Raw genomic sequence first — 21,013 nt, forward strand, 5'->3', positions numbered from 1 at the left:
CTCCCAGGAAAGACAGTGCCAAACAATTTGGTAAAAATAAACAACTTAACTTCAATTTCTGCTAAGAATAAGGACTTTTTAAGTTTTAGTACATATTATTTACATAAAACAATATTTTGCATTTATTTGGGGGGGTTTATAGTCCTGGAATCAAATTATAGCATTTATTGAAACTACACAGTAATTTTGGACTATGTTCCTTGGACTGTGAATACCGCTGCTATAATGCGCCTCCGGTTGCTGGAACATGTTCACACAGTTTGTGACTTTGACCTCATTAGGTTAAGGGTTAAAAGTTTGGCTTGAACAGGCATTGTTTATGTGTGTTTGCAGATACAAAACTCCTTTTTAACTATTATTATTTTCAAAAGTGTTTTTTTTTTAGGCCTTCTGGTTTTGAACTTTAACTCAAGCTTTTTGACTATGATTTTTGATTCTTGCTTTGGTCATTTTGATATTGGCAAAAGAGGAAAATGATCTACCAGTTTTGACATGCTTGATGATTTAACTACATCTTTTCTCCCAGTCCTTTTCCAAAATTCTTGTGAGAAAAATGTAGCACAACAATTTGATGCCATAAACATATTCCTATAACAAGGAAGAAATATTTTCTGAAAGTGAAACCTGCGTCACACGTCAAACCATTTAGGTGTCTTTTTGCAAACTCCACGCTGCTTCCATGTGTCTTTTGCTGAAGAGAGGCTTCTGTCTGGCCACTCTGTCAAAAAGTGCAGATTGATAGGGTGTTGCGGTGATGGTTGTCCATCTGCAACTTTCTCCCATTTACACACTGGTTCCCTGGTGCTCAACCAAAGTGACCATCGGGTTCTTGGTTTCCTCTCTTACCATGGCCCTTCTCCCATGATTGCTCAGTTTGGCCATATGGCCAGCTCCAGGAAGAGTAACAGGTGTTCCAAGATTTTTCCTTTTAAAGATTATGGAGGCCACTGTGCTCTTGGGGACCTTCAATGCTACAGGATTATTTTTGTAGCCTTCCCCAGATCTGTTTCTTGACACAATCCTGTCCCTGAGCTCTGCAGGCAATATCTTCAACCTCATAGCTTGATTTTGTTCAACTGTGACCTCCTATAGAGAGCTGTGTGCCTTTTCTAATCCTGTCCAATCAACTGAACTTACCATAGACGAACTCCAAAAAAGGTGTCACAACATCTCAATTATGATCAATAGAATGGGATTCTCCAGTGCCAAATTCACCTTAAAAACAATTATTTAGTTCTTGAACCTTCTTATTTCAGTACTTATTTGCTGGACAAATTAGCTCTTCCTGACAGCACTATGTTCAAAGCAAACTATGGATGGACACATTCACACCAACTAATTCTGATCTTGGGTTAATTTACAGTTGTCTTTAATCATATCCTGCATGTCTTAGGGATGTGGAAGTAAAAACTTCTTGGGGAAAACCCATGCATAGACAAAAATACATGAAAACTGTCCAGAATGTGATGTGACGCCTGACTCTAAAGCTGCAAGGCAGCAGTACTAGAAACTGCATTACAAGGAAAAGCAAATATATATTAATGTAACCAAGTAACAGTAACACAGTGCTGCAGCTTCACAGGCCTTCTGGTGTCCACATGCATGTACCTGACGCACCTGGGATAGGTTTCCATCCATCCATCCATCCATCCATCCATCCTCTTCCGCTTATCCGAGGTCGGGTCGCGGGGGCAGCAGCTTAAGCAGATAGGCCCAGACTTCCCTCTCCCGCCACTTCTTCCAGCTCTTCCGGAGAATCCCAAGGCGTTCCCAGGCCAGCCGGGAGACATAGTCCCTCCAGCGTGTCCTGGGTCTTCCCCGGGGCCTCCTCCCGGTTGGACGTGCCCGGAACACCTCACCAGGGAGGCGTCCAGGAGGCATCCTGATCAGATGCCCGAGCCACCTCATCTGACTCCTCTCGATGTGGAGGAGCAGCGGCTCTACTCTGAGCCCCTCCCGGATGACTGAGCTTCTCACCCTATCTTTAAGGGAAAGCCCAGACACCCTGCGGAGGAAACTCATTTCGCCGCTTGTATTCGCGATCTCGTTCTTTCGGTCACTACCCATAGCTCATGACCATAGGTGAGGGTAGGAGCGTAGATCGACTGGTAAATTGAGAGCTTTGGCTTACGGCTCAGCTCCTTTTTCACCACGACAGACCGATGCAGAGCCCGCATCACTGCGGACGCCACACCGATCCGCCTGTCGATCTCACGCTCCATTCTTCCCTCACTCGTGAACAAGACCCAGAGATACTTGAACTCCTCCACTTGGGGCAGGATCTCTACCCCAACCCTGAGAGGGCACTCCACCCTTTTCCGGCTGAGGACCATGCTCTCGGATTTGGAGGTGCTGATTCTCATCGCTTCACACTCAGCTGCGAACTGATCCAGAGAGAGCTGAAGATCACGGCCTGATGAAGCAAACAGGACAACATCATCTGCAAAATGCAGTGACCCAATCCTGAGTCCACCAAACCGGACCCCTTCAACACCCTGGCTGTGCCTAGAAATTCTGTCCATAAAAGTTATGAACAGAATCGGTGACAAAGGGCAGCCCTGGTGGAATCCAACTCTCACTGGAAACGGGCTTGACTTACTGCCGGCAATGCGGACCAAGCTCTGACACCGGTTGTACAGAGACCGAACAGCTCTTATCAGGGGTCCGGTACCCCATACTCCCGGAGCACCCCCCACAGGATTCCCCGAGGGACACGGTCGAATGCCTTTTCCAAGTCCACAAAGCACATGTAGACCGGTCGGGCAAACTCCCATGCATAGGTTTCAAGTTTTGTAACCTGGTATATCTGATTTGAATTAAAGTCTTTATCTGATGTTAATTTTACAATTTCAGATTTGGAGATGTCCGCTTCAAAATATAACCTGGCTAAGGTCAATATAGTGTCAATCACAGTTGTTCCCATATGATTCTTTTTGGTCATCAAAATAGGAAGAATAAAAGTATAGTTCATCACGTGCTACAAATGGGTATTCTATACTTGAAAGCAAACAACGCTTAACATTTTCCAGCTATTTTTAATATTCAATGCTTTAAATGGCATTTTCTGAATATACACCCCATTAAATGGCTCACCACTTTTTGACACCACTAGTTTACAGATTAGTTCCCATAGAGGTGTGGAAGTTAACAAACAGGATTTTTTGGGATCACATTCTTTCATATAAAAGAGGAACTACTGGATCACCCATTTTCTGCAATACTGGATGTCTAGAGGGCAAACTTTCTATCCAACTAACACACTATTTAGTGAACTGCCAGTATGTTTAGGCCCACTTTATGTTACACAGCTCCATTATTTTCAGAGACTGGGTAAAAGCACATAAATTGTTCATAAAATGTATGGCATGCCATGACTGTGAGATTTAACCTGTACTTTTGAAGTCTGACATTTGAATGCCACATCACAGGGGATGCAACTTCAACATCCAGTTCTTGCCTACTGAGCACAGTTCTTTGAAAATCTTTTTTAATAATGCATACTGACATGGTAAAACTATCAAGTGTGAATGAAAGTTGGAATAAAAAAACAAAAACAAAAAAAAAAAACTAACAAAAAAAGTTCATGTTCAGTCAAAACAGACATGGTTAGAATAATGTTAATGGTACTTTAACACAAGGAAACAATACTAAAAAGTGTAATCAAACCCTTTAATTAAGATTTAAGATGTACTATATAACCAAGTATATTACTGCCATAAAAATGAAACTGTATGTTATATAAAACTATGTGTTTCCTTTTGCCATGCTCTAACGTACATTTTTAGAAAAACAAAACCCTTGAAGATTGATTGTGCTCAATCAAATCACTCAGATGCAGTCCCTTCAACCCCATTCAAGCAGGTAATATGCATAAAAGTTACTGATTTAACAATACAAAACAGCATACTTAATGGAAGATACTAACAAAATAAGGGAAGATTTTTTATGCCAATGCCTTATAAAAGTGCTCCTGCAATGATATACAAGAAAATAATGTTTTAAAATAAACCTAAACAAATGTCAAGTGAAATAAGGGCAAAGGCAGTTGTACAGCATTCAGATATGTGCAGTGATATTCAGCAATTAACGAGCGTATAAAAATAATTAAAAAGTGTGAGATAACATAAATGATACATTGCCAGTATTCTTAAAAATACTTAGAATCACAAAATAGATGCACTGGTAACAATTACTGATAACATTTTCTGAAAAAGATTTAGCAGGAAATATGTTTTTATAGGGTAAGAGAATTTATACAAAATTTCACAGCATTTACTTATCAAAAGTTCCCAATTTTTGAACATTTTTTGCAATATATTAATGGATATATAATGAAAATCTTGTTCTACTAGTTATTAGGTTATTTAAAAGTTTAATAAATCAAGAAATAAGGAATACAAATTTTATTCAACTAAGAGTCAATATTCCATATAATTTATAATCAATACCTAAGATTTGACAGAAGAAAGATCCTCTTTGGCAAAATAACCAGAATATTTGTAGATTAAATTTAGACAGTCCATTAAGTATAAATACATTAAACTAATTCTTTAAAAATAATTATTTTAATTTTATAATGAAGGCTAAAAATTTTGTCTTCTAATATAAAAACAATGTTTTTAAACAAACCTCTTTCTGAGAATAAGGCGTGCGTCTGTGTTGTCACAGTGTTACCTGTTAAAATGCACTTCCTAGCCCTGCAGAATGAACTTGTAGATTAAGTGTCCGTCCCTTGAATGTTAATGTGTGAAGAAATCAAATATATTCTTAATCTAGTGATTAGCTTGATTACTTACAAAGACCCACTTTTGTTAAAGTTATTAAACACCCTCTAATTGCCTTCCTATTCAGAGCATAATTTAAATTCTGTTCTCAAGAACAAATGGTAGCTCAGATTTATATTATACCTTAATATTTTAGCCACCAATGTGTATATATTTTTTGGCTTTTCAATTCTTAAAGTTTCACTAGCTGAGCCTAAGATTTCAGGATGCAGTGGCACAATACAATTACTGACAAATATGATTTTGTGCTTTCATTTGATTTGATCACATGACACTGTCCAACATGAACCTTAGAAATGTGGTACATGCATGTCATAAAAAGCTGTAAAGTCAGCAACTATGGCAATCAATAGCAGATTAAATGGCAAAGAACAGAGTTAAAGGCATTTAAAGGGTACAATGCTGTGAGAGTTTGTTATGTAAATGTATAAAAGTGTGGCATTCAGACATGCACATTTTATAAAGAAGAATTCATGCATCTAGCAAAAGAGAACTTCACAGTATGCTATCAGAATTTTATTCTCTAGTAGAGCCCTTTATAAAAACTGAATAAATTGTTAAAATGTATGTATCTGAACATCGTTCCCAGCTCTTCGTTGCTATATTTGTTCCCGTTTTTACTTAAAAATGGTCCATTCACTGAAATAACACTAAAGAGAGTGCACCATAAGACTAAAAAACTATATTCATTGGGGCTGTAGTTTTGTTTGCCTGTCATGCCAATGAAAGGAAATAAGTAAATTACAGTACCAAGAATCAGCTTTTTTACATAAACCTCTTTCAGTCTTTAACGTTAAATATACATTACTCATAGAAATCCTAGAAATTCATTCAAGATTAAAAGTAATAGAAGCTAACTACACTTCAAGAGTGGTATGTGGGGTGATGAGGGATTCTGATCAAATGCTGTGCAAATTATAAACGACTTCTTGGCAATTACAAAGATCAATTTAGAAAACACATAAAAGTAAAATCACCGAGCAGCACACGGTCCTTGATCTTATTTCTTAATGAACTGCATAACATGAACCATAACTTCAAAAAGTCAATCCTATTGCATCGTATTTCCTCACTATTTGCATTTCAAGAACATTTGTCTACTCCTCTTAACTTGCAAACCATCACGTGAGACATTTATAAAGTCCTGAGAAATTCACAGGTTAACCATCCCAGGAATTTACAAAGAATTGCTCTCTCATATGTACAATGGCAACCCAGCAATATTCAAGGTTAATAGCGTTTATGCATGAAGTTCCCATTCTATGTAAAGCAGTGGCAGTCTTCATGCTCTGAGGGTTGTGTAAAAATGCCACAAGTATTACAGTTATCTTTGTTTAAAAAGACATGTTGATAAACAGCAATGGATGATGCTGTATTAATTTTCTTTAAGAATTCACTAGTCCAAAACAAAATATCCCACAAATATAAACTACTATGGCAGTGCAACTGAAAAGCATGACAGCCAATATGTAGCACAACCGCCCTACAGATGCTTGGCTTCCATGAGATAAGTGCCATACACCCCACTTCACTGCTACATGAGTGCATTGCTCATAGGCAACAGCATCCACAAAGCAGTTCACATTTATGCCTGACAGTAACAAAGGAGAATGGCTCAGTGGTTTGAAAGTCTGTCATATCTACAGACATTTCTAAAAGCTAGCCTAAGAAAAGAAAATCAAGAAATTATCAAGTTAATTGTAGATTTTCATACATCACCTGATGATTAGCTCACTCACATAAACATCAGTTTACCAACAAATTCCAGGCAAAGCCTGCATGTGTAAAAGGGACTAATATCACTCAGAATTAGTCCTTAATAAAGACATCAGTCTTAAAAATAAGGGTAAGAGCAGTGAGAATAAAGAGTCTTGTGTTAATGGCAGACAACCAAGACAAAAACATATGTTACAGTTCCTGACATCTTAAAGTTAAAACTTACATGGTCTATGAAGTATACTGAACTACTGTCAGTTTTATAAATTCATGATAGACAGATGCATAGGAAAACAGGTAGTTACTGTCTGAAAATTCTACAAATTGCAAAGATTTTTTAAAACAGGATTAAAAATTGTCATTTATATGCAGTGAGCAAAATCTCTGGAGGTGGAAACCTGTTAGGGGTAGTAGTTGCATGATCATTCACAGTTTAATCTAACAATCTGCAAATCAATGCAGGTATCAGTGCTTAAAAACTGTTGACAGGAATAGGTCACCATAGATGTTTTTTAAAATGCATCACTTTGCAACTTCACTAAGATTTGGTCTTTATCTAATCAAAATACCAAAACAAACTTTCCCTAAATAAGAATGTCATACTACTGTCATGTGAATGCAATCTGGATATAATATGTACAACTTCCCAGAAATAAAAAACATGGAATGATTCTTCTCTCCTTTGGCACCATTGTGGTATGCGTAACACAAAATGATTTTCTTTGTGGCTGCATAACTCATTAAAAAACAAAAGTAAAGAAGGTTAATGATAAAATGATACATGTATGCATCTTCCTGATTTACACTTTCTGGCAAAACCTTTGTTTAGATTTATATATAACTAATAAAAGTATACACAGACACGAACAGTAAAATACAGACCAAAAAAAAATCTTTTAGGGAGTCAAAGAAATACGACTGTTTGAGACATCACGGTCTGTGCTGGATTCAGCAGTCTGAAGAATTAATATCTGCAAAAAAAAAAAAAAAAAGTATAATTGTTAACTATTTCCTTTAAAATAATAAATATATCACAAGGTTAAAATTTTGGTTTATTATCTTGAGCCAAATTAAATTTGTTTGCTATAAGAAAAAAATGCCAACTGAAGAAATATTCCTATTTGCTGCACTCAAATCATGTTTACAACACACATATTTTAAGATGAAGTCTTTACAAACAACTGAAAGAGCTCCTTTAAGAAGGGTTTAAAGAATTCAAGTCTAACAATCTAACTTTGTTGGTGTTCCTTTAAGGGACTCCCAACATAACTTTAATATAAAAAAGGTTCTGAATCAACAAAGAAGCATGTCTAGAAACTCTAGCTTCACAGGGTACATTAAGAAGTACATCCATTTTGATTACTCAGCTTACAAACTTACTTCTCTATATTTACACTATTCCATTTGACTTCATTAATATGCTATCATGTTTCCAGTTTGATAACATGAACATCACCTGGCTAAAGTGAAAGCTGTTGATTTTATAATAATCTTCATGATCAAGACTTGGCTGCACATTCAATGCTCAAAAAGTACCTCAGTGCCCACACTCAAACCATTTATTGGTTGTGTAAAATGTTCCAGAATAGAACATAGCAATAAAAAAAACAAAATACCAGGAACACAATTTTTTAATACTTTTTATGGGGTGATAACACTGCTCACATTCAAGATATTGTATATACTCACGTATAAGTCGGGTCTTGAAACCAGAAAAATCAATCATAAAATCAGACCCTGACTTGTATGCCCGTTCAAAAATGCGACTTAAATTTTTTTTTTTTTTTACATCTTCTTGCCTCCTCCAATCTTGCATCAGTTTATCAGACACATCAAATTTTGTTGCAGCAGCACAGTTACCAATTTCTTTCACCACTTCAACAAGGTTTAATTTAAATCCAGCTTCATATTTTCTTCTGATCAAACACTCCATCGTAGATAAGGGATGCTTTTACGATAAAGGTGTATGAGGGTGTGAGATACAAAAAACACAAAACAGCGCAAATGTCGCTTCAGAATTGTTCAGGGATTACAGTGTGGTCATGTAGGCACAATTCATAGAAAAAAAAAGGCTCTGTGGGTACTCTCTCAGGTGGGTGTTAGCATATCATCAATTTATACGACCGACATTATAAAATGCCAGAAATTATATGGTAAAATCAAGTCCCGACTTATCTGCAGGAGAACTTCTCAGTGAGTATATACGGTACTTAAAAAACAAGATCTGCTTTTAACATGAAGAAAACTGAAGAACCTCAGCTGAAAAAATAAAAACAAAAAATGTGGGGATGTATATTTATGCCTTACCTGGGTCATGTCACAACATATGCCCAGCTCTCACATTCATCATAAACTGAATGCACATATACTGTAAATGCTCATGCCACATTTAGATCATTGTAAACACCACAAATATTGGATCAGGCTTCTTTACCAATTTCAGTTCTGGCATTAAGACCAGTTCTTGCATTAAATTAGTTTTAATGTGGCTTTAAAGTGTCACCACACTGCCACAGAGTGTTTGAGGTCTGGATTTTGATTTGCCCATTTCAAAATCTTGGATCTTTTACTTTTCAGCCACTAAGCTTTAGGTTTGCTAGTGTTCTTAGGATCATTGTCCTGATGCATGCTCCAAACTCAGCCAAGCTGTAGCTATTGGACGCATGGTCTCATATTTTTTTCCTAGAACAGGGGTTGGCAACCTGTGGCACGCGGAACCATTTTCAATGGCACTCTGATTGAATCAAAATATAGTAAAAAAAATATATATATATTTCAATTACACCGCACCCATTCTCACTGTCATCTACAGTACGTTTTGCTCATGCGACTCAGATTGTAAATGGAAACCATGTGTTCATTGCAGGCCATGGTATGTTAAAACAAACCTCTTATTATATTTTAATTACAGCACATACATTCGTGCTCTATGTCCCCACCTACGTTTTGCGCATGTGACTCAAATGTAAAGGAAACCATGTGTTCAGTGCAGACTGTGGTACGTTGAATTGGCAGAATTATGTTGGCACGCAGAATAACATTGTAACATAGGTCTGGCACGACATCGCTGAAAGGTTGTCGACCCCTGTTCTAGTATGTTCCAGTAGAAAGGGGAGATCATTGTCAACTAAATGACTACGAAGACATTCATGTCCTGAGGCTGCAAAACAATTTTAGATTATTCTCTGTCCTCCTCATTGCTTGATGGCTTGTTCAAGGATCTTACTTGCTGGTTTTTGGCCAACGCAGTATTGCACATAATGTTCACACTCCTCTAAACTAGTGTAGCCATGTATATTTGGAGAGGAAGGAAGTTTTTGTGGGCTAACCTTCCATGAAAGGCATACCTGCAGAGCCTTTTTCTGATGGTAGAACTGTAATATTCATCATTTTAAAAAGAGGCCTATAGATCCATAGATGGAAATTTTATGCTCTCTGAAATTTCTTGTGCAATTACATAGTTTGGTCTTTCAGTGAACTGGCAGAGATGCTTCCTACAAAGAATGTTGGCAATTGCCTTGAATTCTGCCTGTAGAACGAAAGACCTCTTTAAATTGTTTGAAACTGGCCTTTTTTAATCTGTCCAGACTGATGAGCAGCAAAAATTATGTCTCTGAGATCACTGCAGATGGTTTTTATCCTTGATGTGGCGTTTACACAAACATGACTGCTCCAGAATGAATTGTTAATGGTTTGCTTTTACATCATCAACTAAACAAGAGATTAGCGAAGACTTGGTCTAATGAACTTTTTAATTGACATGAAAACAGCAAACATTAACTTAACTTTTCAAACATGGCTTCTGAATGTTGGTTTATTTTTTAATTAATATGGGTAGATTTAGAATAAAGAAATTCGAAGAGGTTATTTTTTTGATGTTGCCATTACATGTATAGGTCATTTTTTTCTTTGTGTACATGTTGCACACTTTAAACTGTTTGGGCTTGTATAAATGTTGTCTAATGTTACATTGTAAATTTAGCATTCTGATTCAGTTGTACATACATATGCATTTTTGTTCTATCAGGAACAATTGCTAGATGACAACTTTTTTACAGGGAGAATGTGGGACTTTCATTGTGTTCTGGGTAGATGATGATATTCAGACTATGTCAGGAGATCTCTGACAATTACAACAACATACATTGTGGAAGCATAGAAAAATACTGGTAATCTACACTTATCCAAGGAAGAGGAGGAGTAGGTTGGGAACATGCACTGATACAGTGTGTTGCCATACCCACCACATGATGAACCACCACATGTGACAAAATATTTGGGGAACTAAATTTGTATGGGAGAAATAATCATGCTTGCTGGTTATTTACATAAATCTCTTCTAAGGGGTATATACGATGAACAGCTGGGACCTTTGGATCATCAGGTTGTAATTTCTTAACACTGGCTCAGTCAGATAGCATGTTTCACAAATATTTAAACAGAATATGATGATTAATGAAGAACCAATCTAAAGTGCTGAAAAGAGGAATAATGTTAACTAGAAGCCTTAAGCATATTAGAAGGCAAATGTGGAGTAATGTTGAATAGAAGCCTTCAGTTTTATTCCATGTTGAGTTTATGCAGAGATAGATTTAAAGAGCTGCTATACAAAGCTTTGCAAAAGTCCAGGTGTGTAATAAAATGGTTAAAGCACTAAAATTCTCAGAAACAGAAAAGAATGAAAATAGACATTTACAAGTGGCTTTTACATATTTGACAGTTATATGATCCTTATTCCAAAATCACAATCAAGTTTAAGAAATTTGATCAATCACATTGATGATAAAATATTTTTATTGAGCGACTTTAATTTTCACATAGGTATATTTTTTTAAATGCACAGCTGAGTTGATTCTTTGAGTTGTCAAGGGTCTTGCCCAATCACATACTCAACATTTCAGATACATCAGAACACTGAAGCTGCAATTGTAACACACATCTTTGGGGACATGACAGGAGAATTTGAGTAACTGGAGAAAAACCCACGCAGATACTGGCAGAATGTAAAACTCAACATAAAACCAGCAGGCAAAGGCCCAGAAAGCTTAATCTGATGATGCAACAATGCTAACCATAATCTCACAATGTTGGCCTCATATATGTAAATAATGAAAAACAAATTTAGCTATTTGTTCTTTGTCACGTGAGGTTAGAGTTTTTAATTTTAGCACTTTGTGAGGACTAGAGGATATTAGTTATCCTAGGTGTATAGGAATTACTTAAATATCTAAGAGCCTAGAGAATATTTAATACTTGTATATAATTAATTGCAAATATAATATATTACAGATTATATATAATACTTTATAACACTCCTTCTAGCCAAATTACATCAGTCTTAAAATAATATGTATTTCCTACTACTGAAAGAGTATATGAACAACAAAGAACTAAGTTAAAGTGGTTGTTTGGAATTCTTAAAAAGAGGTCCACAATGTTGACATAAAACACCAAACATGAACAAAAAAATCTAATGTGTGTTCAGATCATAAGGGCTCTGGCTGAAAGAGGTGTTTAAAAAGCTATCATGAATGCAAGGATTGTTCTAATAGATATGTCAGTATGCCACATGGCTATAATAAAGCCAAACAGGAAACATAATGCTAAAGTGCATTCACAAAGACATTTGAGAACTTGCAGTCTAAAAATACCTTCAATTACTTTTGTTAAAATTGCAAGAAAAAAAAGTGCTCAGCTTTAATTCCACTCATTTTCCACAAAGAAAGGATCTTTATATTAAAAAAATACTAACACACTTTACAGATTAAATTACTCTTATTGTTTTTTAATTAGTTTTTCATCAGATTATTTCATCTGCACATATTTACCTGTAGTAGTTTGGTTTGAATGGTCCATTTTTATTGAGTCCCAGGTATTTGGCTTGTTCATCTGACAATTCTGTGAGATGAGCATCAAATGAAGGCAGATGTAGACTGGCAACATATTCATCTGAAATTCAGATATAAAAAATAATACAACCTTTCAAAACATAGTGTTCATATAAGCAAGTTTAATTTCATGGAACCGAAGGCAGGAGGTGGAAATCAGTCTACCCGAGGGAAAAAAACCCACTATGCATACAATCATTTGCCATATAAATATAACTGTAACCTCTTCAAGTCAAAATTTCCATTTGATAGAATACTGAAACAAATATGTTATTTTGTGCTAGAAACTAATTCTAATATTTATTAGGCAGAAAATTAAACATCTCTGTTACTTTCAAAACAAGTTAGCAAGAGCTCTACATAAACTATAATATGAACCTACCCATCTTTTTTGGGAGTAAATAAACATCCTGTTTATAACGTCCTTCGGGGGCATTGTAAAGCTCTATCAATGCCAGAGCCTATTTAATGGAAGCAAAAAAGTAACATTTAGTATAGCTTAAGCATTCACAAAGTGAAAACCAGAAATCAATGCCTGTGTTTTATCTGCAACTGACTGTATAATTCAAACTAACCAAATGACAAAAATTATTAAAATAAAAGCACATCTGAAAGACTCAAGAACAGAACAATGTATAGAAATGTTAAAAATATATAATTGAAAGTGGCAATCAGAAAAGGCTGGATTTTCTAAAGGTTTACTCTAAAAAGGAGCTGAGCAAGAACTGGAGAATGTACAAATACAGACCAACTTGATATCTTTGCTGTTAAAGAAAATGTTCCTGCATACAACACAAGTTTAGAGATTTTATTTTTGTAATTTAGGTCTGTATATTAAAGAGTTCATATTCTGTACTGTAGTTAACCTAAACATTATCAGTAATAATCAGTAATCTTCATTTCTCCTGTTAAAAAAATTCTCTTTACTCAGCTTATTAGTAATATTTATTTTTTGATGCTCAAATCTAAACACTTATTGGCAGAAAGTCACTTAATTCAATGAAGATCAACAGACTCACAGATTTAAACACACAAGAGGATGACACATTACTACAGAAAAAAATCAACAATACAAATATTATTCTTTGATAATACTTAAGTTTGATGAAACAACCTAGTAGAGGAAGACGCTTGACCTCTGCCCTACAGACAATTCAATATCAATCTCTTCAACTATAAAAGGATCAATTAATTTTGGCACAAATATAATTTCACTCAACAATTGCCAAATATAACCATCTAATTCTTGTTTTAAAAAATTAACTCCAAGTATGATGCAGCCCCTTCTAAAAAGTACAAACAAGATGGAGTACACAATTAAACTGACCAAACATTACCTGTAGAAACATTTATAAATACTTCCTACATGTATAAGGATTACTAAGTGAACATCCATAAAAGTGACAAAATTAGCCAATATGATATAAAATTAAAAATAAACCTACTCACTTGTGTGGTGGCTGTGATTGATAGAACAAAGGTAGGGACAGTAGAACAGCTCAAGTTCAGGAGGCGTCCCTACAAAAATTAACAGCAAACTATTTATTACAACTCAAATCACAAGACATACCCAAATGCATTTTTGCAAGGAAGAAAAAAAATCATTTTAAATGGAACAAAATCAATCTATTAAATACAAAGTTACTAAATAAATCTTTTTTCCCAGTTTTATAATTAACAAAACTGCAGTGCTCTTACCTCAGCCAGCAGTACCACTCTCTTGCCATCTGGCCAGATAACATGGTCTACTTGGGACCGCACTCTTTCCCAAGTGAGCTCAGGTGTACGCAGGCTGGTCTAAAATGCAGCCAATCAAGAAATAAAGCAATTATAGTTGCAAATAAAAGCTGTGTAGTCAATCTTTTAATTCTTGCAAAACTTTATGAGGACTACTTACAACATCAATTTCTGTATTGGAATGACCCATGTTACAGACAATGCATCCATTTTTCATGCGATCCAAGTGTTCCCTTATAACGACATTTTTATTTCCTAAAATTAAAAAATGAGTTAAGACAAAATTGTGGAGCTTCAGATTACACATTTGTTTGAAAAGCCTTCTCTTTTTGTCAGAAATTGTATACACCTTTTTCTGCGATAAAATTGATGTCATCGTTTGTCTCCTAAATTCAACATGCCAAAACAATGTAGCAGTTCAGCTACAACTTAATTTTGTAATTATAAAATCACGTAACTTAATTATATACACCTTCATAAGGGTTCCTTGGGGCAATTACTTTTGTTGTGCTTTTTTGAATATTTGTTTTTCTTGTTTTGCTAATAAACCATTGTTTTATTAAAAATAAAGGTTTTACTAAAAGGCAATCCAGAGCTACCAAGCTCTAATACAACAATCCATTTTCGAAGTCCAGAAACAGAAAGGTTAAAAAAAAAAAAAAAATCGGTAAATCCAGGACAAGCAACGGAATAGCAAAACTCAAAATATGACTTACAACTCCACAAAGCACATTCAAATGAACCACCAGGAACTCATCTTACCTGCCTGCCTTTATAGGCTTGTGCAGTTATTTACTGGTGAGGTAATAGAGGCCTTGCCTCTTGGGGGGCCCACCCACAAAACACAAGGAACACAAGAGAACATAATAATATATATTAAAAACATAATTAGATAAATAATAAATGGACAGACCAACATTAATAGAAAAAAATCACAACCAACTGCCAAAAAATTAACAAAGAAGGCAGAAAAAGACATTCATACATAAGCCAGTGGAGAAACAATGGCTAAAACAAAACATATTTAAATGAACCAACATTCTCCTTTTGCCACATTTAACATTTATATACATAACGGTAAGCTTTGAAAACCAAAGGTTTGATTTCTTTCTCTGAGCTTCACACTGACTCATTTTTTACACATCAACAATCAGTAAATGTTTCCAATAATTGTATTTGTTGACAGTTTTTAGTGAGAAGGAAGTCAAGCAAAATGACACCTTTTATTGTCTAACTAAAAAGATTACAATATGCATGCTTTCAAGTTGCTTTGAAAGCTTGCATGTTTTAATCTTTTCAGTTAGCCAATAAAAGGAGTCATTTTGCTTGACTTCTCACTACATTCATAATGGCTAACATGGTACAACACCCTAGTACTATTGATAGTTTTTGAAATGATTAGACTGTAGCCTGCTCTAACCTGTTGAGTGTTAAAATGCTTATAAATAATTAGAATGAAAATCATAATAATACTTGTAATTCCAACAATTCTTTGTAACTGACTGAAAATTAAACACTTTCTTGAGAAAAACAGCATTCACTGGAATATTTGCTGCTAGTAGTTTGTGATGATCCCCCCAAAATATTACAAAAATTGAAAAAGTTTAAAGATATCACAGTGACTTTTTTTGTGTCTGTGTTTGTGTTTTTGTGACCGTGTCTAGTCGGATTAGGATGCAGGAAGCGATCACCATAAAGCAGATGTATGAATGTATATATGAATATGAACCGCTACATGTGCATCAGATAAGCTAAAGGAGTGCTTTATTCTTTGTATGCAGCAAAAACACTATTGTTAAAATAGCAGTTAAAGTGCACATATGAATCCAGCAGTTCTTTATACAATATACTTGTTAATTTAACACTACAAGAGTGAATTTAACACTGGCGATTTATATACCTAAATAATTAAAAACATTTTTCATTCCCATTTAATATCATTCTGCAGCTTTTGCTGGTCAGAGTTTCGTTCCATTGCAGAAACATTGTTCTATCCCTTGAGCAGAGTAGGGTATGACTGGAAGTTCCAGCTGCCACACTGAATACACCGTTTGAAGTGTGCTCTCATCATCAAAAATTAAATAGCAAAGTACAACTGACAACACATAAAAGTGAACCAGTGGGAGCATAGTTGTTTTATGCAGATAGACAGACAGACATAATGTCAACAGAAAAATATACAACATATTTATTACATTTCTTCTATGTCTGCAACACTCCCTTTAGAAAAACTTACTGCAACAAAGTTTTTGAATAAAAATGACATTATGTAAAGCAATCTGTCTTTCCACAGATTATTTCAGAATGTTATGATATAGTATAAATATTCTAATATTTATTAAAAATATATATATATTTTTCTTATCTGTATTTTTTGGTCGCAATGTAACTGTAAAGCACATGGGGAAAAAAGAGCTAATGTAACCCTTGAAAATACAGTGCTTCACAAAAAAAAAAAAAAAAAGACTTCTCTGCTTGTAAGAAGTGACATGATCCAGTAGCCTACATAAGAAATGCCTATAAGACAACCTATGCCTGCTAAAACACATTAAATGTAGTCATTAATCAAACTTGCATTTTCCTGTTACTATACTGTACTTTCTGAACTACCTAATATTAACTAGAAACCACTCTCTTAACTTTGATGGATGGAAATGACATCTAACAGGGTTCATAGATTTTAATACATTTCAAACTCAAGAACTTTTTATGACTGTTCCAGTCAAGCGCAAGAATTAAAGGACTATTTTACACTCCAGTTCTGATTATCCACAGCAAAACTACATAAACCTAATAAGAACACATATACACTCAATTTTAAATTGCTGACCACTTGCAAAAGTTGACATTGATGCTCACAATATTTACTCAGTGTAAAATTGCAGTTACAAGCTATTAATGCAATTTTAGGCACAGCAGCTACATTTTAAAAATAGATCTAACATTTTCTGGAAAAAGAACGTGTCAGTATATATGTGGTGTGCACAGAGCCAGCTCTTGCCATTAACTTCGGTGTGCGTAAGCAAAACATACAAAGAAATGATGAAATTAGCATGTTTGTTCGAGGACTCATTACAAAGAATACTTTACAGAGCACATAAAAATAAAGAAACTTTACTGAGTTGAGATACTAGCGAATTAGGCTAATGACAATGAAAAAATAATTATATTTTTTTCCATATATCAGGTAGTAAATTGCTGCAGATGAAAAGGACGAAGTATACCTTGGGAAGGATATCCACACACTTTAAGACTCACTCTCGTGATCAGGAAACACACACACACACACACACACACACATATATATATATATATATATATATATATATATATATATATATATATATATATATATATATATATATATATATATATATATATATATATATATATATATATATATATATATATATATATATATCCATCCATTCATTGTCTAACCCGCTGAATCCGAATACAGGGTCACGGGGGTCTGTTGGAGCCAATCCCAGCCAACACAGGGCACAAGGCAGGAACCAATCCTGGGCAGGGTGCCAACCCACCGCAGGACACACACAAACACACCCACACACCAAGCACACACTAGGGCCAATTTAGAATCGCCAATCCACCTAACCTGCATGTCTTTGGATTGTGGGAGGAAACCGGAGGGCCCGGAGGAAACCCACGCAGACACGGGGAGAACATGCAAAAAACAAGCGAACCTGGGTCTCCTAACTGTGAGGCAGCAGCGCTACCACTGCGCCACCGTGCTGCCTATATATATATATATATATACACATATATACATACACATATATATACACGAGGTGTGGCAGAAAAGTAATGAAACTGATTTTTTATTTACCAAAGTTTTTATTTTTTCAAACATCAATGTTATCCCCTTCAAAGTAGTTCCTTTGGGCAGCTACACACCGATGGAGACGTTGTTCCCACTGTTGGTAGCAGTGCTGGAAGTCTTCAACCGGTATGGTCTTCAGCATGTCCGTTACACTCTTTTGGATGTTTTCTAAAGTCCCGGAATGACGTCCTCTGAGGACATTTTTCAGTTTAGGAAAAAGGAAAAAGTCACACGAATGCGTTTTTTCCGATTGTCCTTCTGCTCAATTGTGAGGTTTTTCTGCACCATTTTGGCACAGACCTTTCGCATGTGCAAATGTTCAGTCAAAATTTGATGAATGGTAAATCTGTTCAAATTTAATTGTTCACTCAACATTCTTAATGTTAAACGACAGTCTGATCTCACAAGAGTGTTCACACGTTCGATGTTTTCATTGGTTTTCGAAGTTGAAGGCCTCCCTGAAAAACTTGAGCTCGGGATAAAGAATGTTCCCCATAGGCCTGTTTTAACTTTTCAAACTTCACACTTGCCGATTCTCCAAGCTTAACACAAAATTTAATGGCACAACGTTGCTCCAAATTCCGCTGTTCCATTTTGCGTGACGCAAACCAAAAACACAATTTCGCTAATAGCAGTCATAAAAATCACGTAGTTAACGGAAGGAGTTGAAACTCGCACTGACCTATGGGAGGGTACTGATACACGTGCTCTATCAAGGACAACAGCGCAGCGTTGCCACATTGTTTGCAGTGTTGCCAGTCTCATTACTTTTCTGCCACACCTTATGTGGCATTATATATGGCAATCGTTTATGTGTGTTGTTTCCTGGTACACTTTTTAAAAACTGCAATTTTTTTAAGCAGATAAATTTGTCTCTTTTGACATGGCATTCTGAATTTATAATGCACTCAGGCTACAAGATATTTCTTTAAGCCTAAACAGTTCAAAATATGTAATATTTACATAAACAAAAAAATTACCTGTGCAAGTAATGACAACATCAACCTGGCGGATTACTTCATTGAGCTTTACTACCCTGAATCCATCCATACTGTAAAAAGAATTAAAAACATAAATAAACATCTTAAATTACATTCTATATCCAGATAAAAAGGCAAATGATTCTTCTGTATGGAAATTAAAAATAACTTTTCTTCTTTCAAGGTTTCTGTTCTCAGTAGTGAATCTCGGGAGCTTTACAATATTAATCACTTACCAGGCTTGTAAAGCACAAATGGGATCAATCTCTGTGATATACACAATGGCCCCCAGTGCTTTCAGTGCAGCACAACAACCCTTTCCTACCTGAAACAAACAGGACAACACTGTCAATAACTTATTAAAAAAATAGACTTTACAGCATACTGTTATAGATATTTCAATACATTATGAAGAACATCAAAAAAAAATTAAAAGGATGAATAGGTACCATGAAAATGAATTTAAATGGTGGCATAGTCATTTGCAGCACTAGCTTATGGATCCTGCATTTGAATCCCATGCCTTCTCACTGAATGTGTGGAATATGCACATCCTTCCCATTTCTATATGGGTTTTTCTCAGAATATTAGGGTGACCGATGATTCTAAATTGCTCTTGTGTGCGTGTGTACTGGGTTCTGCAGTACATTGGTGCCCAGTCCAGAAATTAGATTAGATTAAAATGACTCCTACCGTGCACCTGAAGCCTTTGAGAGCAAGTCTAGGAACCATGGCTCTGATTTAGATTAAGCAAGTTCAAGAATTTTATTTTATCCTGTAAAACGTGGTGGTTTAAGCTACTGATTAGAATGATAAAAAATAGATTTAAAAGAAAAGTAAAAACTAGATTTGCTCAGGCATTATTTATACAAAAAGTAAAGTTTTCTATAATTACTCACTATACTATGTTTATATACTGATACCATATACTATACAGATTGCTTTATTGCCATTTCATTAAGTAGAGTTACTTTTTTTGTACTTGTTCAGATTTCACTATGTGTTTGTCAGTTTTCCTTCCATATCCCAATGACTTACATTTTTGGTTGACTAAACCCATATACTTAAACAAACTGATCTAATAAAAGTGAGCATGGGAGGAGTGCATGGATGTGCTGTGGAGAGTGAAAGAGGTTCCTGACTTTCATATGGATGATGAAATAGGCTTTGGTCTCCTGTTACCTATAGCTGTATTAAGCATTTTGAAACTGGAGGAGTGAACTAAATAATAAAATATCATGCTGTATAACAATATCCATATGGGTTGTTAACTTGTTTTACTCTTCAAAATCAACAAAATCAATTATACAGAGACTGTAAAGTAAAGGTAAAGGCTGTGTAAATGTTATTGTACTTTTTAAAATATTAATAATGGTTTAATCAACACAAGGTTCTATATTCTACTTATAGCAATTGCACCAATTTCCAGAATACCCAGGAGCAAAAACAATCAATAGCTTTTTGTGCTAATTATTGAGTCAATATACAACATGGTCATAGTCTTGTAGGAATATACTTTATACAAATCAGTATTGATTCTTAGTCTTTTATTCCAGTTGTTCAGATGATAGGATCTTTCTAATAATGATGTTTCAGTTGGGTTTCAATAGGGGTTATTCTACTGAGACTATTCTACCGACTGTGCTAGACACATTAAAGCTGGCTAGACCTACCAACATTTCATCTGCCCTCATTCTTGTATATCTTTTCCACCACAGTCAACCTTCAGATTCTACTTGCTACCATTTCTGACTGTAGCATCACGGGGACTGCTCTCTTGTGGTTAGAATCCTACCTCAGTACTATGTCAAAGACACAAAAAGATCTACCTGTCATTCATTACAGAGGACGACGTGGTATCTGACAAAAAGATCTACCTGTCATTCATTACAGAGGACGACGTGGTATCTGGTAAAATCTTGGCATATCTCCCAATATCTTAACCTGGATGAAGGAGCACCATTTCCAGCTCAACCTGGCAAAGATGGACCTCCCTGTTATCCCAGCCAGCCCCTATATTCAACACCTCATTTCTGTTCTGCTAGGCTCATTATAGCTAATACTCAC

At 35.4% G+C, this 21,013-nt stretch overlaps 1 protein-coding gene across 2 annotated transcripts in view; it reads right to left on the bottom strand.

The window, feature by feature from the left end:
- Positions 1-3,655: 3,655 nt before the first annotated feature.
- The window catches only part of ahcyl1 (adenosylhomocysteinase-like 1), a 119,455-nt gene continuing 102,097 nt past the window's right edge, over positions 3,656-21,013 (bottom strand). Inside the window, exons 10-17 of one of the 2 annotated variants that reach the window (XM_039748543.1) lie at positions 19,183-19,271; positions 18,947-19,017; positions 14,286-14,380; positions 14,087-14,185; positions 13,838-13,906; positions 12,771-12,849; positions 12,329-12,449; positions 3,656-7,471 (exon numbers count right to left, since the gene is read on the bottom strand). In XM_039748543.1, coding sequence (XP_039604477.1) covers positions 7,465-7,471; positions 12,329-12,449; positions 12,771-12,849; positions 13,838-13,906; positions 14,087-14,185; positions 14,286-14,380; positions 18,947-19,017; positions 19,183-19,271 — 630 coding nt within the window. In that variant the 3' untranslated portion in view covers positions 3,656-7,464. Of the gene's footprint in view, positions 7,472-12,324; positions 12,450-12,770; positions 12,850-13,837; positions 13,907-14,086; positions 14,186-14,285; positions 14,381-18,946; positions 19,018-19,182; positions 19,272-21,013 lie in introns of those variants that run through there. The other variant, XM_039748544.1, reaches the window with a different exon arrangement.

This window comes from Polypterus senegalus, chromosome 3 (assembly GCF_016835505.1).
Source record: "Polypterus senegalus isolate Bchr_013 chromosome 3, ASM1683550v1, whole genome shotgun sequence".
Classification (NCBI taxonomy): domain Eukaryota; kingdom Metazoa; phylum Chordata; class Cladistia; order Polypteriformes; family Polypteridae; genus Polypterus; species Polypterus senegalus.